Source organism: Mirounga angustirostris, unplaced genomic scaffold (assembly GCF_029215605.1).
Source record: "Mirounga angustirostris isolate CCGP_5_RB_7025 unplaced genomic scaffold, mMirAng1.0.hap1 SCAF_3, whole genome shotgun sequence".
Taxonomy (NCBI): domain Eukaryota; kingdom Metazoa; phylum Chordata; class Mammalia; order Carnivora; family Phocidae; genus Mirounga; species Mirounga angustirostris.
Genome location: NW_026991711.1, coordinates 105,908,163 through 105,930,072, shown reverse-complemented (window position 1 = coordinate 105,930,072; position 21,910 = coordinate 105,908,163). Strand labels below are relative to the sequence as shown.

General features: G+C 36.2%; 1 protein-coding gene across 3 annotated transcripts in view; it reads right to left on the bottom strand.

Moving 5' to 3' along the window:
* Nucleotides 1–4,538: 4,538 nt before the first annotated feature.
* The window catches only part of SPOPL (speckle type BTB/POZ protein like), a 67,053-nt gene continuing 49,681 nt past the window's right edge, over nt 4,539–21,910 (bottom strand). For 2 of the 3 annotated variants that reach the window (XM_045868941.3, XM_064586462.1), the window contains exons 9-11: nt 16,071–16,213; nt 15,929–15,982; nt 4,539–12,532 (exon numbers count right to left, since the gene is read on the bottom strand). In XM_045868941.3, the coding sequence (XP_045724897.1) occupies nt 12,388–12,532; nt 15,929–15,982; nt 16,071–16,213 (342 nt within the window). In that variant the 3' untranslated portion in view covers nt 4,539–12,387. The remainder of the gene's footprint in view (nt 12,533–15,928; nt 15,983–16,070; nt 16,214–21,910) is intronic. The other variant, XM_045868943.3, reaches the window with a different exon arrangement.

The following is a 21,910-nucleotide window of genomic DNA, read 5'->3' as shown; positions in this document are numbered from 1 at the left end:
AAGTTTCCTTACATTTAGTAGAGCTGGTGTTTGGATTAACTGCCGATTGATCAGTTGGTGGTGGTGAGTGGTGAGAGCTACTTCTGCCTGTAGCCAAGTATGTGCTTGTATGTATGTCAGGTGTCCCAGCTACATTCATGTCTACTCTGTCATTCAATCCTCACAACATTCCTATGAGGTAATAAAGTTATTATCAACATTTTAGGAAATGGGGCAATGAACTCAGAGTTTAAGTAATTTGCCCAAGAACACACAGCTGGTAAGCAATAGCGGATTCAATTGCAGTGATACCAACTCCCAGTTGCTTAATAACGTCTATGTGGGTTGAGAGCAGGAAACACTGGTGGTTGATGAACCCAAGTTCTAACCATCAGGCTTACACTGAGCATCCTTCAATGTCTATGCAGCTTTCTCCAGTCACTACCATCGGGCACACCAAAACCTTTCTCTAGGCCCAGAGCACATCCACAGGCCCTTCAAGACAGAAAGTTATGCCCAGGAGACTTTGTTCTGTATCCCCATTTGATTTCAAGCTTCTTTAACATTTTGACAATATACTATCCAAAGCACAAGAGTTCAGAAATTATAGGGATGACATAGACATTTAAAATTTTTCTGCAGATGCTAACAGCCCTCAGATATCCGTAAACAAAGCTTACTTTGGTTATTCAGAGAAGAGAAAAGAACACATCTTCAAAAGACTGAAGTCTTTTGAGGGCAGTAAACCTGAGACTAAGTGGAAGGAAAAGAGAAATTATGAAAGCAAACATACAAAATAAATTAAGTAGTAAAGTATCAGGCTATAATGATGAACATGACAACAAAATAACCCAAAGAAAATGAATGGAAATTATTTAAATCATTAAAAAACAAAACAAAACAAACAAAAAAAAACCCTCCTCTCATTGTCACCACTGCTGGGCCTCAGGGAAAAGCAGTAACACTTTGCTTGCATTTTACTCTCGTGCTGACATCATAGAGATAACAGAACCAGGACAACCTTCAGTTTCCTACCATCAAACACAGAAAGCTACCATCATCTGCCCTGATCCTATCATCCTTTCCTCTTGTTCAATAGATCAGAACAACTATCTTTTCTTGTATTTAAGGCCACTTACTTTGTGGATTATCATACCAATGTGTGTAGTCAGAAATCTTACTTGGGGGCGCCTGGGTGGCTCAGTTGGTTAAGCGACTGCCTTCGGCTCAGGTCATGATCCTGGAGTCCCTGGATCGAGTCCCGCATTGGGCTCCCTGCTCGTCAGGGAGTCTGCTTCTCCCTCCGACCCTCCCCCCTCTCATGTGCTCTCTCTCATTCTCTCTCTCTCAAATAAATAAAAATCTTTAAAAAAAAAAAAAAAAAAAAAGAAATCTTACTTGGTCCATTAGTCTGCTTCTTCTATACTCAGGTTTTTCCTCTCACTGGAATATTTCCATTAGCTTCACAATTGTTTTAGTTATCAGATTAGTACATGTATATAATAAAAAAGTCAAATGGTAAAATTAAACCTGTTAGGAGAAAGAGCAGTCCCCTACTTTACTGACACTCCTGTTTCCCAGAGGCAAACTCTGCCAACTGTCAAATCTTCCCTCTGGAACTTACCTTCCTCTATCCAAACTCCAAACTTCCTGTTATGACTATTAATTTTTTTACTTAATTTTTTACATTTTAGTTTCAGACATTATTAATTTCCCACTAAGAAAGATTAAGAGCGTAAAATCACAATTTGTGGTTATGACAGTATTCAGCGTTTACATCATGATGCTGGTATAAAAACATCATTCTCAGGTGGGGCACGTAGTATGCTGATTTCATTCCCTCTCTATAGAACTATTTTGGCTCCCAGGAGTTAACAAATGTTTTTGTTTGTCCATTTGCTTACTTTTCAGATTATCAACCACTAACTTATCCAAAACTGCCTCCAGGGCTCTCTAAATAAATGCAATAAGTAGATGGAAAGTCAGATTTATGGGAATAAGAGCATTGAAATAGTAAGTATATGGGTAAATAGAAAATATCTTCTTTAATTTTCTGCAAAGAGCATTGAAACAGTAAATATGTGGGTAAATAGAATATATTCTTTAATTTTCCTCTCTTTAATTTCTTTAGAAGTGCTATTGACTGTTTAGAACAATAACTATAATGATATTGTACAGTTTATAATATATATAGAAGTAAAGCATATGACAAAAGTGGTGCAAAGGATAAGGCAGTGATAAATGAAACAGCTGAACATGTTTTATAGTCTACATGAAATGATGCATTAATTGCAAGTAGACTGTGATAATGATATATAGTAATGTCTAGAACAACTACCAAAAATGCAAAAAAGTATAGATTAAAAAGTAAACATAACAAATAAAACCGAATATTAAAAACATTTTTTAAAAAAATACAAAAAGCAGGAAAGGAGTAACAAAGGACAAAAACCAAGGGAAATACAGAAAAGCAGTATCAAGACAACAGACGTAAATTCTAACATATCAGTAATTATATAATGTATTTATAGTTTACACACACCAATTAAAAAGCAGAACTTAGATAAAAAAATAAGACACAACTATACATTGTCTACAAAAGACTCACTTTAGATATAAAAACACAAATAGGTTGAAATTGAAAGAGTGGCAATATATGCACCATGCTGTAAGCTTTAAAAAGCTGATACAGTTACATTAATATTACTAAAGTAGACTTCAAGGCAGCATTCTGAGAGATAAAGAGGACTATTTTAATATGATTAAAAGATCAAGTCATTAGAAAAACATAAAAATCCTAAGTATGTGTGTATCTAATAAAAAGAGCTTCAAATACAAGAAGTAAACATTGCCAGGACTCCAAGGAGAAATGAACAAATCCACAATTACGGTTGGTCAGAACATTTACTAGGCTAGTACTACCACTAGGACGCTGCATTAGTCTTACACATACGATTTCATTTGCTTTCTGCCATTTCCTAAGGTTATCTGGTTTATAGTAGCTTTAAAAGAAAATACTTTTCAGTATTTACTTCAATTCATGTATCGTGGGAATGATCAGTTCCTAGAAACTTTGAAATCATTTCCATATAAAGCTAACCTAATTCCAAGACTTTTGTGGAGGTATTTGATAATCGTTTCCATTTTTTTCCCTTGATCTAGTCAATTTGAGCAATTTAGAACTTAAAAGGGCTTTCCTGACTTAGTCCTACTGGGATTCTCTCTCTTGGATTTCTATCCGCAAGAAAAGACACACAAACACAGAGACACTACACATCAACAGAAAGCACTACCCTTCAGCTCTACTGAATTTCAGTAAATTCAGTAGAATTTACTGGGCTGTCACACTTGTTCCTTTATAAAAATGCTCTTCTTCCTCTATGCCTGGCTAGGAACTGTGGACACTGAGATGTGCTACACAACACCCTTTACTTCCCTTTCACAAGGCTTATATTTTATTATTGATTTTAGTAAACTCCTTCAGAATGGGGCATTTCTCTCTCATTATTACATTCCCAGCTAACACAACCTGCTGAATGAGACCACTGCTAAGTTTTTCTTACAGTAGGTGTGTTTAACCTATTCCATTTGTCATTCTAGTTCTGCTAGATCTTTGTAATTTTATCTTTGCCTTCTCCTTTTTTGTGTGTCCTAATTGGTTTTTCCCCCACTTTGCCACACACATGTTTTGGAGGATATATATGTAGTCTATTTTAAATTCTACCAGTGAATATAGTTAAAGCTTCTTAATTAAAAGAAAAAAAAAATCCTTAGGGGCGCCTGGCTGGCTCAGTTGGTTAAGTGACTGCCTTCGGCTCAGGTCATGATCCTGGAGTCCCGGGATCGAGTCCCACATCAGGCTCCCTGCTCGGCAGGGAGTTTGCTTCTCCCTCTGACCCTCCCCCCTTTCATGCTCTCTCTCTCCAGCTCATCCTCTCTCAAATAAATAAAATCTTTAAAAAAATCCTTAAGTGTTTATAACTCAAAGTTTAAAAATCAGTTAAGAAAACATTTTTAATTCCCATTTATGCAAGAGGAAGAATTTTGCACTTTTATTTTCCAATTCCACTTCCCCATCTTCCACCTGTCTGGTTTCCTTTATATTTACAATAGATGACCACTTTTACATTTATAACTTTTGTATTTTTACATTTTATATAGTTTATATTTCTAAACCAGCCAAGGTTCATCAGCAAGGCAAGAAGACCCCTCTGCAGGGAGGCTAATAGCTGTCTCCATAGGTCATCCTGAAGGGCAGGAGGAGGGGCAGGCAGGGTTGGGAGCGCACCAAGTTGGGATGAGAGGGTTGTGGTCAACTTTTACATTTATGGTTGTGTATGTTACAGTAAGTTAGACTCCCTTCTAACAGTTTAATACTCATTGCCAGTCCTTTTAAGCCTCAACTTCCTATGCTTGGATTAATTTTTATCAATATTCATCATTGCCTACGCTTCAGGCACTGTGTTAATATACTACTTCTATATAATTTAAATGTTAACATTAGAAGTGAATTACTACACAGCTAAGAGTTTTTGAGTAAAAATTTTTTTCACTGAAAGTCTCGTCAGAGAAATAGGACTTCAAAATACTTACTTCTTGGATGCTCATGCTACCTATATTTCCAATTTACAAGTCACCCATTGTGTCTAGGTTTGGATAACTGTTGATGAATTCTAGCTGGAGCCCTGTAAATTTTCTCATTTCCAAAATTCATTTAAAAAAAAAAATTTAATCTCTACACTCAAATGTGTAGCTTGAACTTACAACCCTGAGATCGAGTCACATGCTCTACCAACGGAATCACCCAGGCACCCCAAAATTCATCTTTTTTAAAGAAAAATGATTAATATCTTTAGTCACCATTTGTCTTCCACTTATTTCTTTGGCAATATCAATTATGCAAACATTTGTTCTCCTTAACTCATCCTCTATAAAGTCATGGTCTCCAATTTGGGCCATCCATGTATTTTCGCATTAGTTATTCCAAAACTACTCTGGTCTTCTCAAACTTTTGAACTCAGCAAACTAGGGCACAAGAGTCAAATCCAGCCCACTGCCTGCTTTTGTAAATAGTTCTAATGGAACACAGCCACATTCATTCATTTACATGTTGTTTATGGCGGCTTTCATGCTACAATGGCATGGTTGAGTAGGTAAAATATTTACTACCTAAGTCCTTTATGAAGTGAGTTTGCTGATCTCTGCTCTAAACACATCATCTGCTCCCTTTACTCTAAACAGACGACTTCACAAGGAATGAGGCATAAAATATTAACTTTCAGACCAAAACAAAACAATGTGCAAGTCTGACTCTGCATCCATCATTTCTCCCTCGCACATGTTAGGAGCAATCTTTCTGTCTGGTATCTAATTCCATTTCTCTTCTCTTCTAAAACCTCAGGAATCCCATCTGTTTTCTACTTTCTGACTCATCATTACCTTAATATACAGACACTCCTCCTACCAGAAAAGAGAGCAAAATAAGAAACTGATCCTAAACCCCATCCCATAGCTAGTTTCTTCTTTGCCATCTTCGCCGAACATTCTATTGTTCTATACTTGGCGCATCCACTTTCTCACTCCAATCCTCCTTCTTTCCCCACTTCAGACTCCTGTCCTCTTTCAAATATTGAATTCATTTTCTAGTTTCCTACTTGACGGCTCAGCATTTGACGCTGTTAGCCATTTCTTCTCTTGAAGCATTCTTTTTTCCAAATTCTGGGATGAGTCACTCTTCTGGTTTTATCTTTGTGACCATTCATCGTCTTTCGTAAGCCGCTCTTTCTCTTTTCTTGTTTCTTCCCTGTGCAGTCTTTTTATTAACCTGCATGCACCGGTTATCTTCTGTATGTTGAGGATTCCTGACTTTATAACCCAGATCACTCTCATGTCTAAGATTCACATACCCAACCCAGAATGTCCAATAGAAATCTTAAGCTCAACAGGCTCCAAATCAAAATAATTGTTTTCTCTCAATGCTGCTGTTACTCTTGTGATTCCTGTTATCAGTGAATGGTACTACCCTCCATCCAGTTGCTCAAATACAACACCCAGGAGTCCCTCCTGAATCCTGTCTCTTCCTTCTACCATATGCAGTTTATTTCCAAGCCCTCGCAGTATTTCCTCATAGATTTCTCCCTTTTGTTCCATTTCAGTTCTCCTGGCCTAGCAGAGCACTAGCATTCCTCATCTCTTCAGAAGTCTCCTTACCTTCTCCTCCGGCCCCCTGCAATTCATCTGAAGATTGCTAGATTATTGATCATGACATAACCACACGTAAAATCCCTCAACACTCAAATTAAATTAGACTCCTCTAATACCTTCAAAAAAATCATGACCTTCCACCTTCTGGTTTACTCTTCCCTTCTCTTACACATAAGGATGTATCTTCATTCCCATACACATTCTATATGAACCTTGGTCAACCTCTGGGATTTCATATAATGGGTTGGATGACACTCCCACTAAGCTGCCTAACTTCCACTCAATTTCAATTTAGACATCACTTCCTCAGAAGATATCTGGGATCTCCATCACCATCCCAGATTAGGTGGCCCTCTTGTACTCCTATCACAATTCACATATTATATAACTGTGCTTTCTTCAAGAATATACTTATGAGGATATGGGCTATTTATACTGTGTTTACCAAGTTCTGTACAATGCCTGGCACTCTATTGATACAGAAATTAAACTGAATCATCTTTATTTTCATCTATTCTTGTCTTTATGATCTGGGAGCATTTATGAGCCTTGTCTTCTATTGATTCAAATTTCTGCTTTGCATTTCTGGTATTTATCACGTTTGATGCATCTAATTTTGCTCTTTTTCAACTGCATGTCATTTTTATTTTTCCTCATTTCTGCCCATTCCATTTTCATGAACTGCACAACTTTTTAGCTAAAATTAAGCATACGTTCTAATAACCTGCCATGGCAGTAAATCTATTTTAGAGCAAAGTGAGTATCAGAATTGTCAGGACACTGCTTTTTTTGTTTGGTTTTTGGTTTTGTGTGTGTGTGTGTGTGTGCCTGTGCGCGCACACGTGCGGTATTATTATTCCTAAATCCTACAATTGTTTGGCTATAGCTGAATCCTTTACAAAAAATTAAGGATGGAAGGCAATAGAAGGTGAAAAGGAAGCATTCATAACAGAAAGGACAAACTTTTTTGCCACTATCCACTGCAGATACATGCAAATCTCTGATACTAAAAAAAGTAGCAACAAGGTATCACATGCAAGATTTCTACCAGTGTGTCTTCTATTTAAAAGTAGTGATCAGGGGCACCTGGGTGGCTCAGTCGGTTAAGCGTCTGCCTTTGGCTCAGGTCATGATCCCAGGGTCCTGAGATCGAGCCCCGCATCAGGCTCCCTGTTCATCAGAGAGCCTGCTTCTCCCTTTCCCTCTGCCTGCCGCTCTGCCTACTTGTGCTATCTCTCTGTCAAATAAATAAATTTAAAAAATAATAATAATAAAATAAAAGTAGTGATCAAAACAAATACCACTCTTGGCATTCTCTTAGAAATAAATGATTCTTGGGTGGTAGAACTGAGGAAACACTACATTCCAATGTTCTAAAAAATATGTTCAGAGTTCTGGCTGCTGGCAGAGTAGAAGGGGAATGGTTATACATAATTCATTTAAAGTTTAGAATATCACCGCTACCTGTCCTATTTTACTTTAATTGAACAGACAATGTTCTTAAGTTTTTCAAGCCTTCCTTTATTCTTCTAAGGGTGTGTGTACATGTGTATGTGTGCGTTGGGTGTATGGAAGGTTTTTCACTGTGCATTCAAACTGCCACTTTGACCATAATTTTTACGCACTAATTGTGTTACTGTTACTAAACAAGGCCAGGAATGCATTGCCTCAATTCTGCCCTTTTTGATGGCAGCAAATAATCAAGTTGTCAGTTAAAATTAAGGGACAGGAGGACCAGGGAAAGATGATCTTTATGTACTACATTAAAGCTACAGGACATTAGCATAAATCTTTCAATACTGATAATGCATACGTTAAAGCAAATATAGGTATATATTACAGTTAAGGAATAAGTCTTCAGTAGGTTCCAAAAAATACTAGCTTTCCTATGTAGGAAAAACAACTACTATGCATAATTTAAAGTTACCACATCAAACACATGGCTCTTTTGCAAAGCATCATAGCAATCTGAAAATGAAAGAGTTCATATTTTCAAATAAACACAAAATAAACCAATTAATTCTGAATAAGTAGTAACAACTTTATTTTAACTCAACGTGCTGAAATGCAAAAAATATTTTCAGCAACAAGATACAAAAGTATGTATCTCATCATTAACATCAGCTGATTAAAAATGAGGCTGAAAAGTTCAATATAAGTCTTTACACATTTGAATCTTGAAAATCAAGTTCCCCCAGATTTAATTTTTAAATAATTTTAGCAGAATTTTATTTTCAAAAATGGGACTCATTTAAGTTATATCTTCATTCTAAAAAAACTGGATGTGAAATTAACTGGGTTACAGTATACAACGATAAACTCTAACAAACAGAAAAAGATTTAAATATAAGAATTTCTTTTTAAACATAAAGTCCACATACTGCAAACAGAAGACACGGTGTGGTGATTTCACTCCTAGTGAAGAGGAAGTCTTGCATATGGTAGGCACTCAATATTTGTTCAACTAGACCTAAAATTGACATCATTCCATGAACACTTAAATAGAGCTCATAATCTGTATAAAAGAGGTTTGCAAAATACTCTTATGTGCTGAAAGTGCTGTCTTTATAATCTGAAAACAGTAAAACCCACCCACCCACCTCCTTTTGCAAGAATACATTGAGTATTTTTATTTTACCCATCAAAGAGCAAGAATGTCCAAGCAAGTCAGAATAATTCACCTTTCAAATACCTTGTTACGAGGAAAGCTTGTTGAGTTGGATTTTAACAAAACAATTTGCTGAAGTCTCTAGTGTTCTAATTTAGTAACACTGGGTAGCATGTATCATCCACATTTTCAGAAAAAATTTTACTTAGGGTTTACATTTATGCACAAAACTTAAATGGGTAAATAAATCAGTAATTATGCTTTTGGCAATTTAAATTCTAACTTAGGTCTAGTTTAAAAATAAGCTAATAATGTTCATGATAAGTTTTTAAGAGATCTTTGAGAATATTTTAAAACTTAACTTTAAAATTGATGTCCTAAAAAGGCACTGTTTTCACATTTCATCATGCAGTAAATGGTCACATTTTTGAAAACTGTAATTTCCTATCAACTGTCCCCCAAAATAAAGCATATTTAATGAAATATTTCAACTAACCTGAATTTTCAACATTTAACTGAGTCCTATTTTCAGAAATTCACTCTTCTGAACATACCACATGCAAGTCCAAGCAAACACAAATACACACACACACACAGAGACACACACACACACACACACACACACCCCAAATGACATAATACATGCATGGTTCTCCAATGACTATTTCAAGACAATGACACACGAGTATTCAAAGAGGTAACAATGGCAAGCCATAACATTATGGCACCTTCATATTTGTGCTCTAAACACCAATATATGTTAAAATTTAAAAATGAAAAAGGCACAAATACAGTGTTTCTGTATCTCAGGCTAATGAACAGATCTCCAATGGTTACTTCGATAACATGTAACATTTAAAACCAGTCACCACTTTTCTAAGGAAAAGCTCTATTTAGGTGACAAAAGGGAAACAAGAGCAGGCTGATGAAAGGCAAAACTGCTCAGGACAGAGACTGTGCCTACTGAAAACAATGTGTGTAGTTTCAAAATGAAAAAATAAAAAGGCTATTAGAGCACTCACGTCAGAATACATTAAGTTTTTTTTTCATTGCCTCAAGATCCCACAATACCAAAAAAACAAACAAACAAAAAAACCAAAAAATAAAATTCCCACGTAATAAATAAAAAAATAAATCAACTATGATACGATTCTGTTAGTATAATGGTAGGCATTATATTATCTGCAAAGTGGACATTTCTACAAACGTGGATATTCTCACAGCACAGTGTTTGACATTTTTGGTACAAAATGTGCTACCAAACCTAAAACAAAAACAAACCAAAAATAACTTTATAATAAAACCCTTAAGATCTGCAATAAACACTAAAGTAAGTAGGTAGGAGCAAGCTGCAGTGTTCATTATATGGGTGTTATTACTGAAGTCACCATCGTTAGAAATGAAGATGCAAGCAGTGAATTAATTCACAATGAGCCTGTGTGCATTTGATATAAATGGATACACCAGTACTTTTTTGAAAACAAGGTTCTACTGCCTGAGGAATTTTGTTTTAAGACCCTGCCAAAATATTAAAATCTTAACGTATATATGTATGTGTGTGTATTAAATGTGTACACTGTAAATTTAATGGCCTCAATCCAGTTAAGGAAGTGAGGTTCTACTCCCTACAGTATTTTTACACAGGATGGAGTCCAATAACATGTAAGAATCCTTCTATCTCAAGGGATTTTTCCAATTTCAAATTTAAGTTAATATAAGAAAGATTCTAATTAAACTACACAGAAAGAAATGAATATACGGAAAATACAATCTTTTCAAACTACAGTTTGTTGTGAATAACAAATGCTTACTTGAGAATGTTTGTTTAATGTAAATACGAATCACTCTTTATATATTAAGATTGCTTCAGTGAATACCTAACAAAGAGATAACAAAAATAAAATCTCAGGCTTCATTTTTCTCCTTTTGTCCTAAATTCAAAAATTAAATAAACACATCATACAAATTTTAATCTGGAGAATAAAGTATATATGCAAATATATAGGTATATGTGTTTTTTTTTCCAGTGACACTTTTTCCCTTGTGGTCAAGTATAAATTTTGCCTAAGAAGCATACTGTCATTATTACAGGAAATCAGATGCAGTGACTTACCACTGATCGCTCCTACTTCTCTGGGACAATGCACCAGAACAGACCTCCACTGTGAACAGAGCTATCTAAACACTGAACACGTGTATGTGTTTAAAGCTAAATTCATTTATAATAAAGAACTGGCCCATGAAAAACAGTTTATAAATCGTTTATCCTGTTCACATTATGCAGAATTTCAGTATCATCCACAATGTTAATACAGTAACTGAAACAGAAAGGAGAAAGCTAGGGGGGAAAAAAGGTTCAGAGTGTGGCCTGCATATTTCTAAAGGTTCTCTCCTCTAGTCTGCAAATAATGTAAGTTCACTGTTTTCAGAAGGAGAGTAGAGTATTCAGGATTTGTTTATTGTTCAGTTGCCTTCTCCAAAGTGTGATAAGACAGGAATAAATTCAATAATAAATATCTGAAATTCAAATCAATTTAACTATAATCAAGGATATCTTTCTTATCTATTATCACAAACATCCCAATTGCCTCCATCGGTCTTAAAAAATCCTTTCAAAAGTTAAGACACAATTAATTATACCTTATTAATACCTTCAAAACAAAAAAAAAAATATATGTACCATTTAGCATACAAAAGTTACACATTAAAAGTGCATATATATCTTTCTTAATTGGCCCACTCGTTAAATTTACATTTGGTCATCCTTACTTTCAACATGGACAGAATTCTTCATATAAATGTAGGTCACTATAAATTAAAAAAAATTAATTCAGCACAAAACATGCTTTCTTTTTATTGAAATCTTAACCTCAATCAGTTCTCAATCATTGTAAACTTGAATAAACCCACAAAAAACACAAGCAAAGGTTTGTTATGCTTCTCTTAGTTTGTTGGACAGTCAACACACAAACATCATAAATTTTACTAAAAATTTGGGCCAACTCATTGCATATTTGCCCCCTAAAATGAAAAATAAATTAGAACTGAAGCAGTGTGTTGCCGTAACTTACCCTGAAGGTAAGCAGGTTCTCCTATATTTATAAAACTTAGACTGGAGACATTACCAGTAATCTCCAATACAAGTGCTTTTAAGAAGAACCTAGTTTTAAACTTTGAGACAGCATAGGACAAACCCTGTAAAATTCATTTTGCTTTTTTCTCAAACTAATGGAAGATCCTTTTCAAACTTAGTATCTTCAGTTATCAATATTACTGCATTATGGAGCTAGTGCAATCCTGCATAGCCTTAGTCAAAATGACAAGGCACAATAAAAAAATTAAAGTATTATATGAACAAGAGAAGTCATTGAAGATAATTTAAGGCCTTGAAGTGAATTAGAGTATAATCAGTCTAATTTAAAGCTGAAGAATAAACCATAAATTATCCACCTGAAATGCAAGCAATATGCTTTTTCAGCTTCTGTTCTGTGGACAAGACAACAGAAACAACTCTTGCTTATGGTTTGTATATTAGAATCCTTCTGGACCTGGAGGAGTAAAAGTCAATTCCATTTTTCTACAGTTCATGGAAGATTTCAGGACTGTTTTAGCCGTTTGCGTGGAATGCCAAACTGTGGACACTGTGCAGATGCTAGTGCTCGGAAGGCTTCTGCAACTAAATGAGGGTGAGACTGAATCATGGACTTCCACCCTGATGTTTCCATTATGTCCGCGGCTTGGCTGGAAAAATAAAGTTAAGTTATGTTTATTAAAGAGTACTTCTCAAAACACATTAAAAAAAAAAAAAAACTTACAAATTTCAAAATGTTTTAAATAAAACACTTTACTTCTCTATGTCATCAAGCCCCATGAATTCATGAAAATACCATCTTTACCTTACTGGTATTTTCTGTTGCAACTGAAACTATTAAATTCTTCTGCAAGTTCTATACTCTAGAAGTATCTTACACTTTTCTCCATAGTCCTAACTCCCACTGTCACCATTTCTGTACCAGCTCTTTCAAGAGCTTTTCCCTGGCTGTTACACACAGGTTTTCTCTAGAGTTCCAACTTTGGCCCTCTGCTCTTCTCCCTTAAGGTTCATTATTCATCCTATCGTATCCACTCTTCACAATTTTAACTATCATATTCAATGATGATAACGACTGATTTGCTAAATCCTAGGCCTCCCCACAAGGTACACTCCCAACCACTTTTTCTCTTTATTTGGAAGGGCTTCAGGACCTACAAATTCAGAATCGTCAGGTAAGAACTCAACAGGTCTCTCTCCATGCCCCAAATTCTTCCCTCATTTCCAATCAGCTAATGTTACCACCATCCCCAGTGATTCAAGTAAAAAACCTGAGTCATCCTAGACCATGTCCTTTCCAATCAATCATCAAAAGCCCTATTTTAATTCCCAAAGATATTTCAAATCCCCAGTCAAGGTTCACATCATCTCACATTTGGATTATCACAACAGTCTCCTAATTTGGCTTCTAGTTTCCTGTCTTGCTCCTCTCAAACCAGCTTCCATGAGCTGCTTTAATAACACAAACAGGTTTACATTACATCCTCTTCTACTGTTCCCCATTGCCTGTATTCATGTTCTTTAGACAGAGAAACAAGTTTTCCTACTTTCTTTACCTGTGCACCTTGTGCTTACATGCTCGGGCATTTCACACACTGATATAGAACTGCTCGCTGTATATTAACTGAGCATGCAGAATAAATACTGAATAACAAATCTAGTTATCCTCGTCTCTTTTCTCCCTTGTACTTATCCACCATTCAAATAATATCCAAATATTATAGACTGTCCTTTGAAAATATTGTATCTTTCCATTTCTCTCTAGCCCCAACTACTACCACTCAAGTCTAATTTCAACCTTCATCTCTTGCCTGAACTACTCCAATAATGTTCCAAGGTGTCTACCTGTAGTTGACCTCGCTCCTCAACTACCACCACCACCTCGAGCTCCCCACAATCGATTCTCTACCCTGCATACAGAGATTGCTAAAAATGAAAACCTGATCATGTCCTACACTAGGTTAAAACCTTTCACTGTATGCCCATTTCTCTTTGAATAATGTCTTAAAGTCTCAGTGTTATTTACATGTCCTTCTAGGATCTGATCTCTGCCTTTCTCTAGCTTCTTCTTCTCATAACCTCACTCTGACTCTATATTGTTCTTTCTTATCACCCAAACTTTGCATAACTGATTCCCTTTTTGTGGGATAGACTTTCACACTTCCTCCCTCTTCTTTACCAGGGTAACTCCTACTAATACTTCAGGTACTTATTCAATAATTCCTCAAGAAGGCTTTCTACCCCTAGTTTAGGTAAGGTTCTTTTTGCTATATGCTTGGATGGGTATGCTATACATTATCTATTGTTACACTTTATTTCAATTACTTGTCTAATTCCTATTTGCCTCCTGCTAAACTATAAACTCCATGAAGGCAGGGGGAACATTTGTCATGTTCACCACTATATTCTTCGGATAAGTACAGTGCCAAGGGTATTTACCGGGTAATAAATATAAATATCTGTCAAATGAATGATCACTTACTGCTTCATGCTTCTATACTTTGGATTGAGCTATGCTTTCTGTTCACAATGCCTGTTATTTCCTTCTTAGTTTTGCTATTTCCTATTCATGTTTAAAGCCTCAGATGTCATCTCCAGGAAGCCATCCCTAAACCATCCAGCCTTTATCCAGTGCCCTATACATATCTTCCTTTATCACATTACTTACCACATTATAATAATATATTTATGTACTTAGCTTTTATCATTAGATAAATTTCTCAAGAGAAGGATTTTTCCTAATTGTTTTTATATGCAACACCTTAGCATGGTGCTTGAGACACAACAGATGCTAGGTAAATGTTTGTGGAACTAAACAGTAGCTAATAACAACATTTTTCAATTTGCCTGACATCATATTACCTCTATGTCATTATGTTTATAACTTAACTAATTGTTCAGAATCAAATAGATACCTCTTAATATATCTGACATTTTCATTTATTTAATTCAACAAATATCTATTGAAGATCTGTATATACAACAGCTTCTCCAGAGGATGTGAAATAAACTGGCATTTTGACAGTGAAAAAAGTTGTACAATGTAAAATATTTTAACAGAATAAAACTAGAACTTGAAAGTGGCTAAGAACAAAGGATCACAAAATTATCATTTACTGCTAATACATTATATTTTAGAATCAAATGGATTTTTTTAGGATCAAATGCCATGATGATAATGTATTATCAACACACTAACCAATATAGAAAACAACCAATAACTTAAAAGTAGTCACGGATGAAAACAATGGGAAGTAATTAGGTCAACACTCATTGTCTCTAACTCTTTTTTCACTTATATCAACTTTTGATAGTATGTGAACATGGAATTGAAGGGTTTACAGGTAAAAACTAATCAAAAGCAGGTGCAAATTCTTCAAACTATCTAGTCTTCACCTTTTCTGACTTTGAAAAATTACAAAAAGTAGACAAATCACTCTAAAAATGAGAGAAGAAAACATAAGAAGGGAATAGGAAGTTCTAGTAGTTCATATTCAGAAGGCCCAGGCTTAGAAACATGTAACAACTACCACACCTCTTACAGTTTTACCAGGGAAAGGAAAGAACAAATTGAACTATTTGGGAATATTAAACAGCTAGTCTAAAATACCATATGATTCAAGGGACTTGGCTAACCTAGAAGCAGTGGGTGTACATTCAAATGTAAATATTTTCTAGGCAAATATGGAGGGAACACTCCTCAGAGGATAAAATGAGTATTTCCCACATTTTTAGAAATGCTTTCTGAAGGGGCAGGGAAAAGCTCTCCAATAGCCATTGAAATACCTGGACTCAGTTATATACTATGAGCATATGTGCTTAAAAAATTAAAATGTAGATCCCAGTTCACATTAGAAGCTGATCCACAAGGGAGCATAGCCTCAAGAATCCACTAAGTCAAATTATTATTTTTTAAAATAACTGGCAGTTTGCCTCATATAACTAGTATCTGGATTCATACTTATTGCAGATGAGCAAAAGGCTATGCAAACACTTAATTTCATGTATGCAGATCAACTTTAAGTCAGAAACTGATGTCATCTTACTTGCTGTTCCAGTTTTTCCCATCTTTACACCCAAGCTGTCGAAGTACACTGCACCTGCATTGAAGATTTAAACACACTTAAAAAAAATCCGGTGAAAAAATGTTGAAGGTGTCATGCCCACTGAAATACAGGCATAGCTTACCTATTAATAAAGTCTATGGCTTGTGCTTTCAACTGTTCTGCACTGTGCAAATCTGCAAGGACAAGGGTATCAGCAACATTTTCTACTGAGAGGTTACTACACAACGCTTCTTCACACATGACCTTCAGCCGTTCCAGTGCATACTATCCAAAAGGAAAACAACAATTAAACATTTACTCAAATTACCAAGTTTTAAATACTTGGTATTTGTAATTTAGAAAATACTTGTTATCTGTAACTTAGAAAATAAAGTTAAAGCACATAATACTTTGAACTGAGAAGAAAAGTCTTTTATTTTTATTTTTTAAAAGATGATTATTTTTGAGAGACAGAGAGAGCGAGAAAGCGCATGCTAGAGCAGGAGCGGGGGTGGGGGGGGGCGGAGCAGAGGGAGACTCCCTGCTGAGGAGGGAGCCAGATGTGGGGCTTGATCCTAGGACCCTGGGATCATGACCTGAGCTGAAGGCAGATGCTTAACTGACTGAGCCACCCAGGTGCCCTTATGATTGAGAATAAAAAAAGTCTTAAAGTTATTTTAACCTAGTATTAAGAAGATACAAATGAATTCAAGAGAAAGACTAATTTTCTTTAGCAAATTGCGATTTGTGCAAAATACATACTGTCAATTTTAAAAATAGGGTTTTATTCTTTTAAAAAACCCTTCTTGCTCAATACTCTTGAGTGAATTTCTTTTCTCAAAACGCCAAAGTGTACCAGCCAGTACACTATGTTACCACTGCTCAGTCTTGAAGAATGAATTATAAAGCTGAAAAAATCATTTTGATAACCACTTCTTTAGTTGTTATGACAACTTCAGCAGCTTTATTGAAGTATAATTGATATACAGCAAACTGCACATATTTAAAGTTTATACTTTGGTAAGTTTATACCATATAACCATCATTAAATCATGACATTGAACATATTCATCATCCCCAAAAGTTTCTTCCTCTTTGAATTCCTCCCCTCGCCCCACTCCAGCCTACACCTCTGATATGCTCTCTCCTGCTGTAGTTTGCATTTTCTGGAGTCTTCTACAAATGGAATCATATAATTTGTACTCATTTCTGACTGGCTTCTTCTACTCAGCATACGTATTTGAAATTATGCATGTCTTTGCCATTTTATCAACAGTTCAATGCTTTTTAAATTGCTAAAAAATATCCCATTGCGTATAGACATACCACATTTGCTTCTGAATTCCTCTGTTGAAAAACACTTGGGTGTTTCCAGTTTTTTAGCTATTACAAATAAAGCTTCTATTCACATCCAAGTCACTGTATGGGAATATGCTTTCTTTTCTACTGGATAAAAAAGTAGACTTCCTAGATCGTAAGTGTGAAGCTTTTTAAGAAGCTGCCAATCTTTCAAAGTGGTTGTAACATTTTACATTTCCATCAGCAGTGTATGAGAGTCCTAATTCTTACACATCCTTGACCATACTTAATACGGTCTTTGTAATCTCAGCTATTATAATACATGTGTAGAAATATCTCATATGGCTTTAATTTACCTCTCCCTAGTAACTAATGATGTTGAGCATCTTTTGATGTAGTTAACTGACATTAGTTCAGAAAGTGTTTGTTCAAATATTTTCTTTATTTTTAGAAATAACATTGTTAGGTGCCTGGGTGGTTTAGTCAGTTAAGCATCTGCCTCTGGCTCAGGTCATGATCCCAGGGTCCTGGGATCGAGTCCTGCATCAGGCTCCCTGCTCGGCAGGGAGTCTGCTTCTCCTTCTACCCCTCCCCCCTGTCATGTACTCTCTAATAAATAAAATCTTAAAAAAAAAAAGTAAATACATATTTCCTTTAAAAAAAAAAAAAGAAGTAATATTGTTTTCTTGTAATTGAGTTTTGACAGCTCTTTATATAGTTTGAATACAAAAGTCCCTTAGCAGGGATGCCTGGGTGGCTCAGTCAATTAAGCAGCCAACTCTTGATTTCGGCTCATATCATGATCTCAGGGTCATGAGATCAAGCTCTACGTCAGGCTCCATGCTCAGGAGTCTGCTTGAGATCCTCTCCTTCTCCCTCTGACCCTCCCCCTACTTGTTTGCTCTCTCTCTCTAAAATAAATAAATAAATCTTAAAAAAAAAATAAAGCCATTGAGCAGCTATGTTCTGAATAAAAGCTGCTCATTAGATATATGCTTTGCAAAGTGTTTTCTCCTAATTTGTGAGAAGTTTGTGGCTAGTCGTTTCATTCTCCTGTGTTTTCTGAAGTTCTTAAATTTTTCTTAAGCCTAATTTATCAATTTTTCTTTTATGTATTATGTTTTTTGGTGTCATAGCTAAGAAGTCTGCCTAAAATAAGACTGTGAAGACTTTATCCTATGTTTTCTCTCAAAGTTTTAAATTTTAGATCTATAATCCATTTTGCATTACTTTTTGTATTTGGCTTGAAGTTCATATAAAAAGTTCATTTTTTTCAGGTATATAGGTATCCAATCCCTTCTTTACTGAACTGTCTTTCCACCTTTATCAAAAATTAGGTATCAGTGTATGTGACAGTCTATTTCTGTACTTTCCATTCTGTTCCAATAAGTTGTCTATCTTGTAACCAATACAACACTTCTTAAATCCTGAAGCTTAATTTATTTTTATTTATTTTTTAAGAAGATTTAATTTATTTACTTGAGAAAGAGGGGGAGGGAGAGAGCACAAGCAGGGGGAGCAGCAGAGGGAGAGGGAGAAGCAGGCTCCCCGCTGAGCAGGGAGCCCCATGCGGGACTCAAACCCAGGACCCCAATATCATGACCTAAGCCGAAGGCAGACACTTAACCTACTGAGCCACCCAGGTGCCCCTTAAATCCTGAAGCTTTATACTAAGTCTTGTTACCATGCAGTTTTAGCTCTCCACTTTGACCTTCTAGGTTCTTGCACTTGCATGTAAATTTTATATCCACTTGTCAAAAAAAACCAGAACAAAACAAAACCTGCTAAGGACATGCTGGTTCTACTAGTGAATTTTATTTTATTTTATTTTTAATTTTATTTATTTGACAGAGTGAGACACAGAGAGGGAACACAAGCAGGAGGAGTGGGAGAGGAAGATGCAGGGCTTGATCCCAGAACCCTGGGATCATGACCTGAGCCGAAGGCAGATGCTTAATGAGTGAGCCACCCAGGCACCCCTCTACTAGTGAATTTTAAGAACTGAAATTTTAATATTGAGACTACTAGCCCATGAACAAAATTTCTCTTTCCATTTATATTTAGGTAGTACCTGGGAATTTCACTTATCAATATACTGTAATTATCAGTTCAGTCTTTTGACATCTTTTGCCAGATACATGCCTGTATATTTAATATTTTTGATGCTACTGCAAATGTCATTTTTAATTTAAATTTTTATTGAGATAGTTATAGGTTCATGCACAGTTATAAGAAATTAATAGATTCCAGCTTGAGAGAAATATGGCAACAAAGTAGGAGGACTCTAGGCTCTTCCTGTCCTATGAACACAGTTAGATAACTATCAAATCCTCCTAAATACCCCAGAAATAGACTGGAAGACTGATGGAACAAACTCCACAGCTAAAGGGAGAGAAGAGGCCATATTGATAAAGGTAGGAAGTGTGGAGACCTGGTTTAGGGGAGAATGGATTTGGGTGCTGTGGAGGGGAGGGAGCTGCGGTCGTGGAGAAGGGTGAGAAAGAGAGGAGCACACAGGAGAATGCAAAGGGGAATGTTTCCCCAAAAATACTGGCTTGAAAATGAGAGGACCTGAATTTCATGACGTCTTCCAAGAAGTGGGGCTTAAAGCCTAGAGTTTTAAAGATCTGTGGGCTTTGGCTCGGACAGAGTTCAGAGGGTAATGCCCTGCTCCTGGACGGAAGGCAGACAAAAAACCCAGGGGCAGGCTGTGTGGAAACAGCTATCTGAAGAATGCTGGGACACATCAGGGTAAGATTATTTGCTCTTCTCTGAGCGCATCCCTGAGAGGCAGCATTCACAGCGACACCTCTCCTAGAACAAAGGAGCTAGCCAATGCCAGTTAACTCGCCCACCCCTCAGCATAAATACAGAGGCAGCACTGCACTGACACTGGCTGCCTTAATTGCTAACATCAAGCCCCACTCCCTTGCACTCTAGCAGGACCACCCTTCTCAGTCAAGCTTCCGTCAGTCCCAGCATAGCAGGCCATTCCTCCAGAAAACCAGCACAAACCCTGCCCATAGTTCTGTAGGGCCTCAGTTCTGGATGAAGTGGTGTCAGGTCTCATTTCACAAGCAGCCCAGAGCACACCTAGTTAAAACTCACCATATTCACATCCAGGGATGAAACACTGCCTCCCTCAGGCAAGGAGAGTCTTGTGGACAACTGCCTAAAGGACAGAGTAGCCAGAACACAACAGTGCATACGGAACACAATGGAAACACTCCCTGGAAGTGCCAGGCCCTGGGCACTATCACCTCTTCTTCATTAGGCCATTACTTTCAGGAACAGGAGACATAACTGGCTTTTCTAACACAGAGAAGCAGGCCCAGACTTAGACAAAATGAGAAGACAGAGAAAATTATCCAAAATGAAAGAACAAGATAAGGTCATAGCCAGAGATCAAAGTGAAACAGATGTAAGTAACATGCCTGATGAATTTAAAGCAATGATCATAAAGATACTCACTGGACTTGAGAAAAGAATGGAAGAAATCAGTGAGACCCCTACCACAGAGATAAAAGAATTAAAAAAGAATCAGAGATGAAGAATATAATAAACAGGATCAGAAACAGGCTTGGTGCAATGAACAGCAGGCTGGAAGAAGCAGAGGAACAGATTAGTGAACCAGAAGACAAAATAATGGAAAATAATGAAACTGACCAAAAGAAAGAATTATGCATGAGAACAGACTTAGGAAACTCAGTGACTCCATCACGTGTAACATTCCTATTCTAAGAGTCCAGAAGAAGAATAGGGAGCAAAGGGGGCAGAAAATTTACTTGAAGAAATAACAGATAAAAATTTCCTTAATCTGGGGAAGGAAAAGACCTGCAGATCCAGGAGGCATAGAGAACGCCCATCAAAATCAACTAAAGCAGGCCCACACAAAGACATATTATAATTAAATTAGCAAAATATAGTAATTAAAAAAAAAGTCTTAAAAGCAGCAAGACAAAAGAAGTCCTTAACTTACAAAGGAAGACCCCTAAGGCTAGCTGGAGATTCTCAACAGAAATTTTGGCAAGCCAGAAGAGGGTGGCATGATATATTCAAAGTGCTGAATGGGAAAAATCTGCAGCCACGAATACTCTATCCAGCAAGGATTCATTCACAATAGAAGGAGAGATAAAGAGTTTCTTAGAAAAACAAAAACTAAAGGAGTTCTTAACCACTAAACCAATGCTTGCAAGAAATATTAAAGGGTACTCTTTGCAAGGCAGTCTAAAAGTAACAAAGACAAGAAAGGATCAGAGAAAATCTCCAGAAACAGTAACAAAACAAGTAATAAAATGGCAATAAATACATAGCTATCAATAATTACTTTGAATGTAAATGGACTAAATACTCTAATCAAAAGACACAGAGTGTCAGAATGGATAAAAAAAACAAGAGCCATATATGCTGCTTATAAGAGATTCATTTTAGATCTAAAGATACCTGCAGATTGAAAGTGAGGGGATGGAGAAAATTAACATGCAAATGAATGTCAAAAGAAAGCCAGAGTAGTGATACTTACATCAGACAAACTAGACTTTAAAACAAAGACTAACAAGAGACAAAGATGGACACTATATAATAATAAAGGGGACAATCTAACAAGATACAAGAATTGAATAATCATAAATTAGTCCATAAAGAGGCAAACGCAAGAAAACTAAAATCATACAATGCACCTTT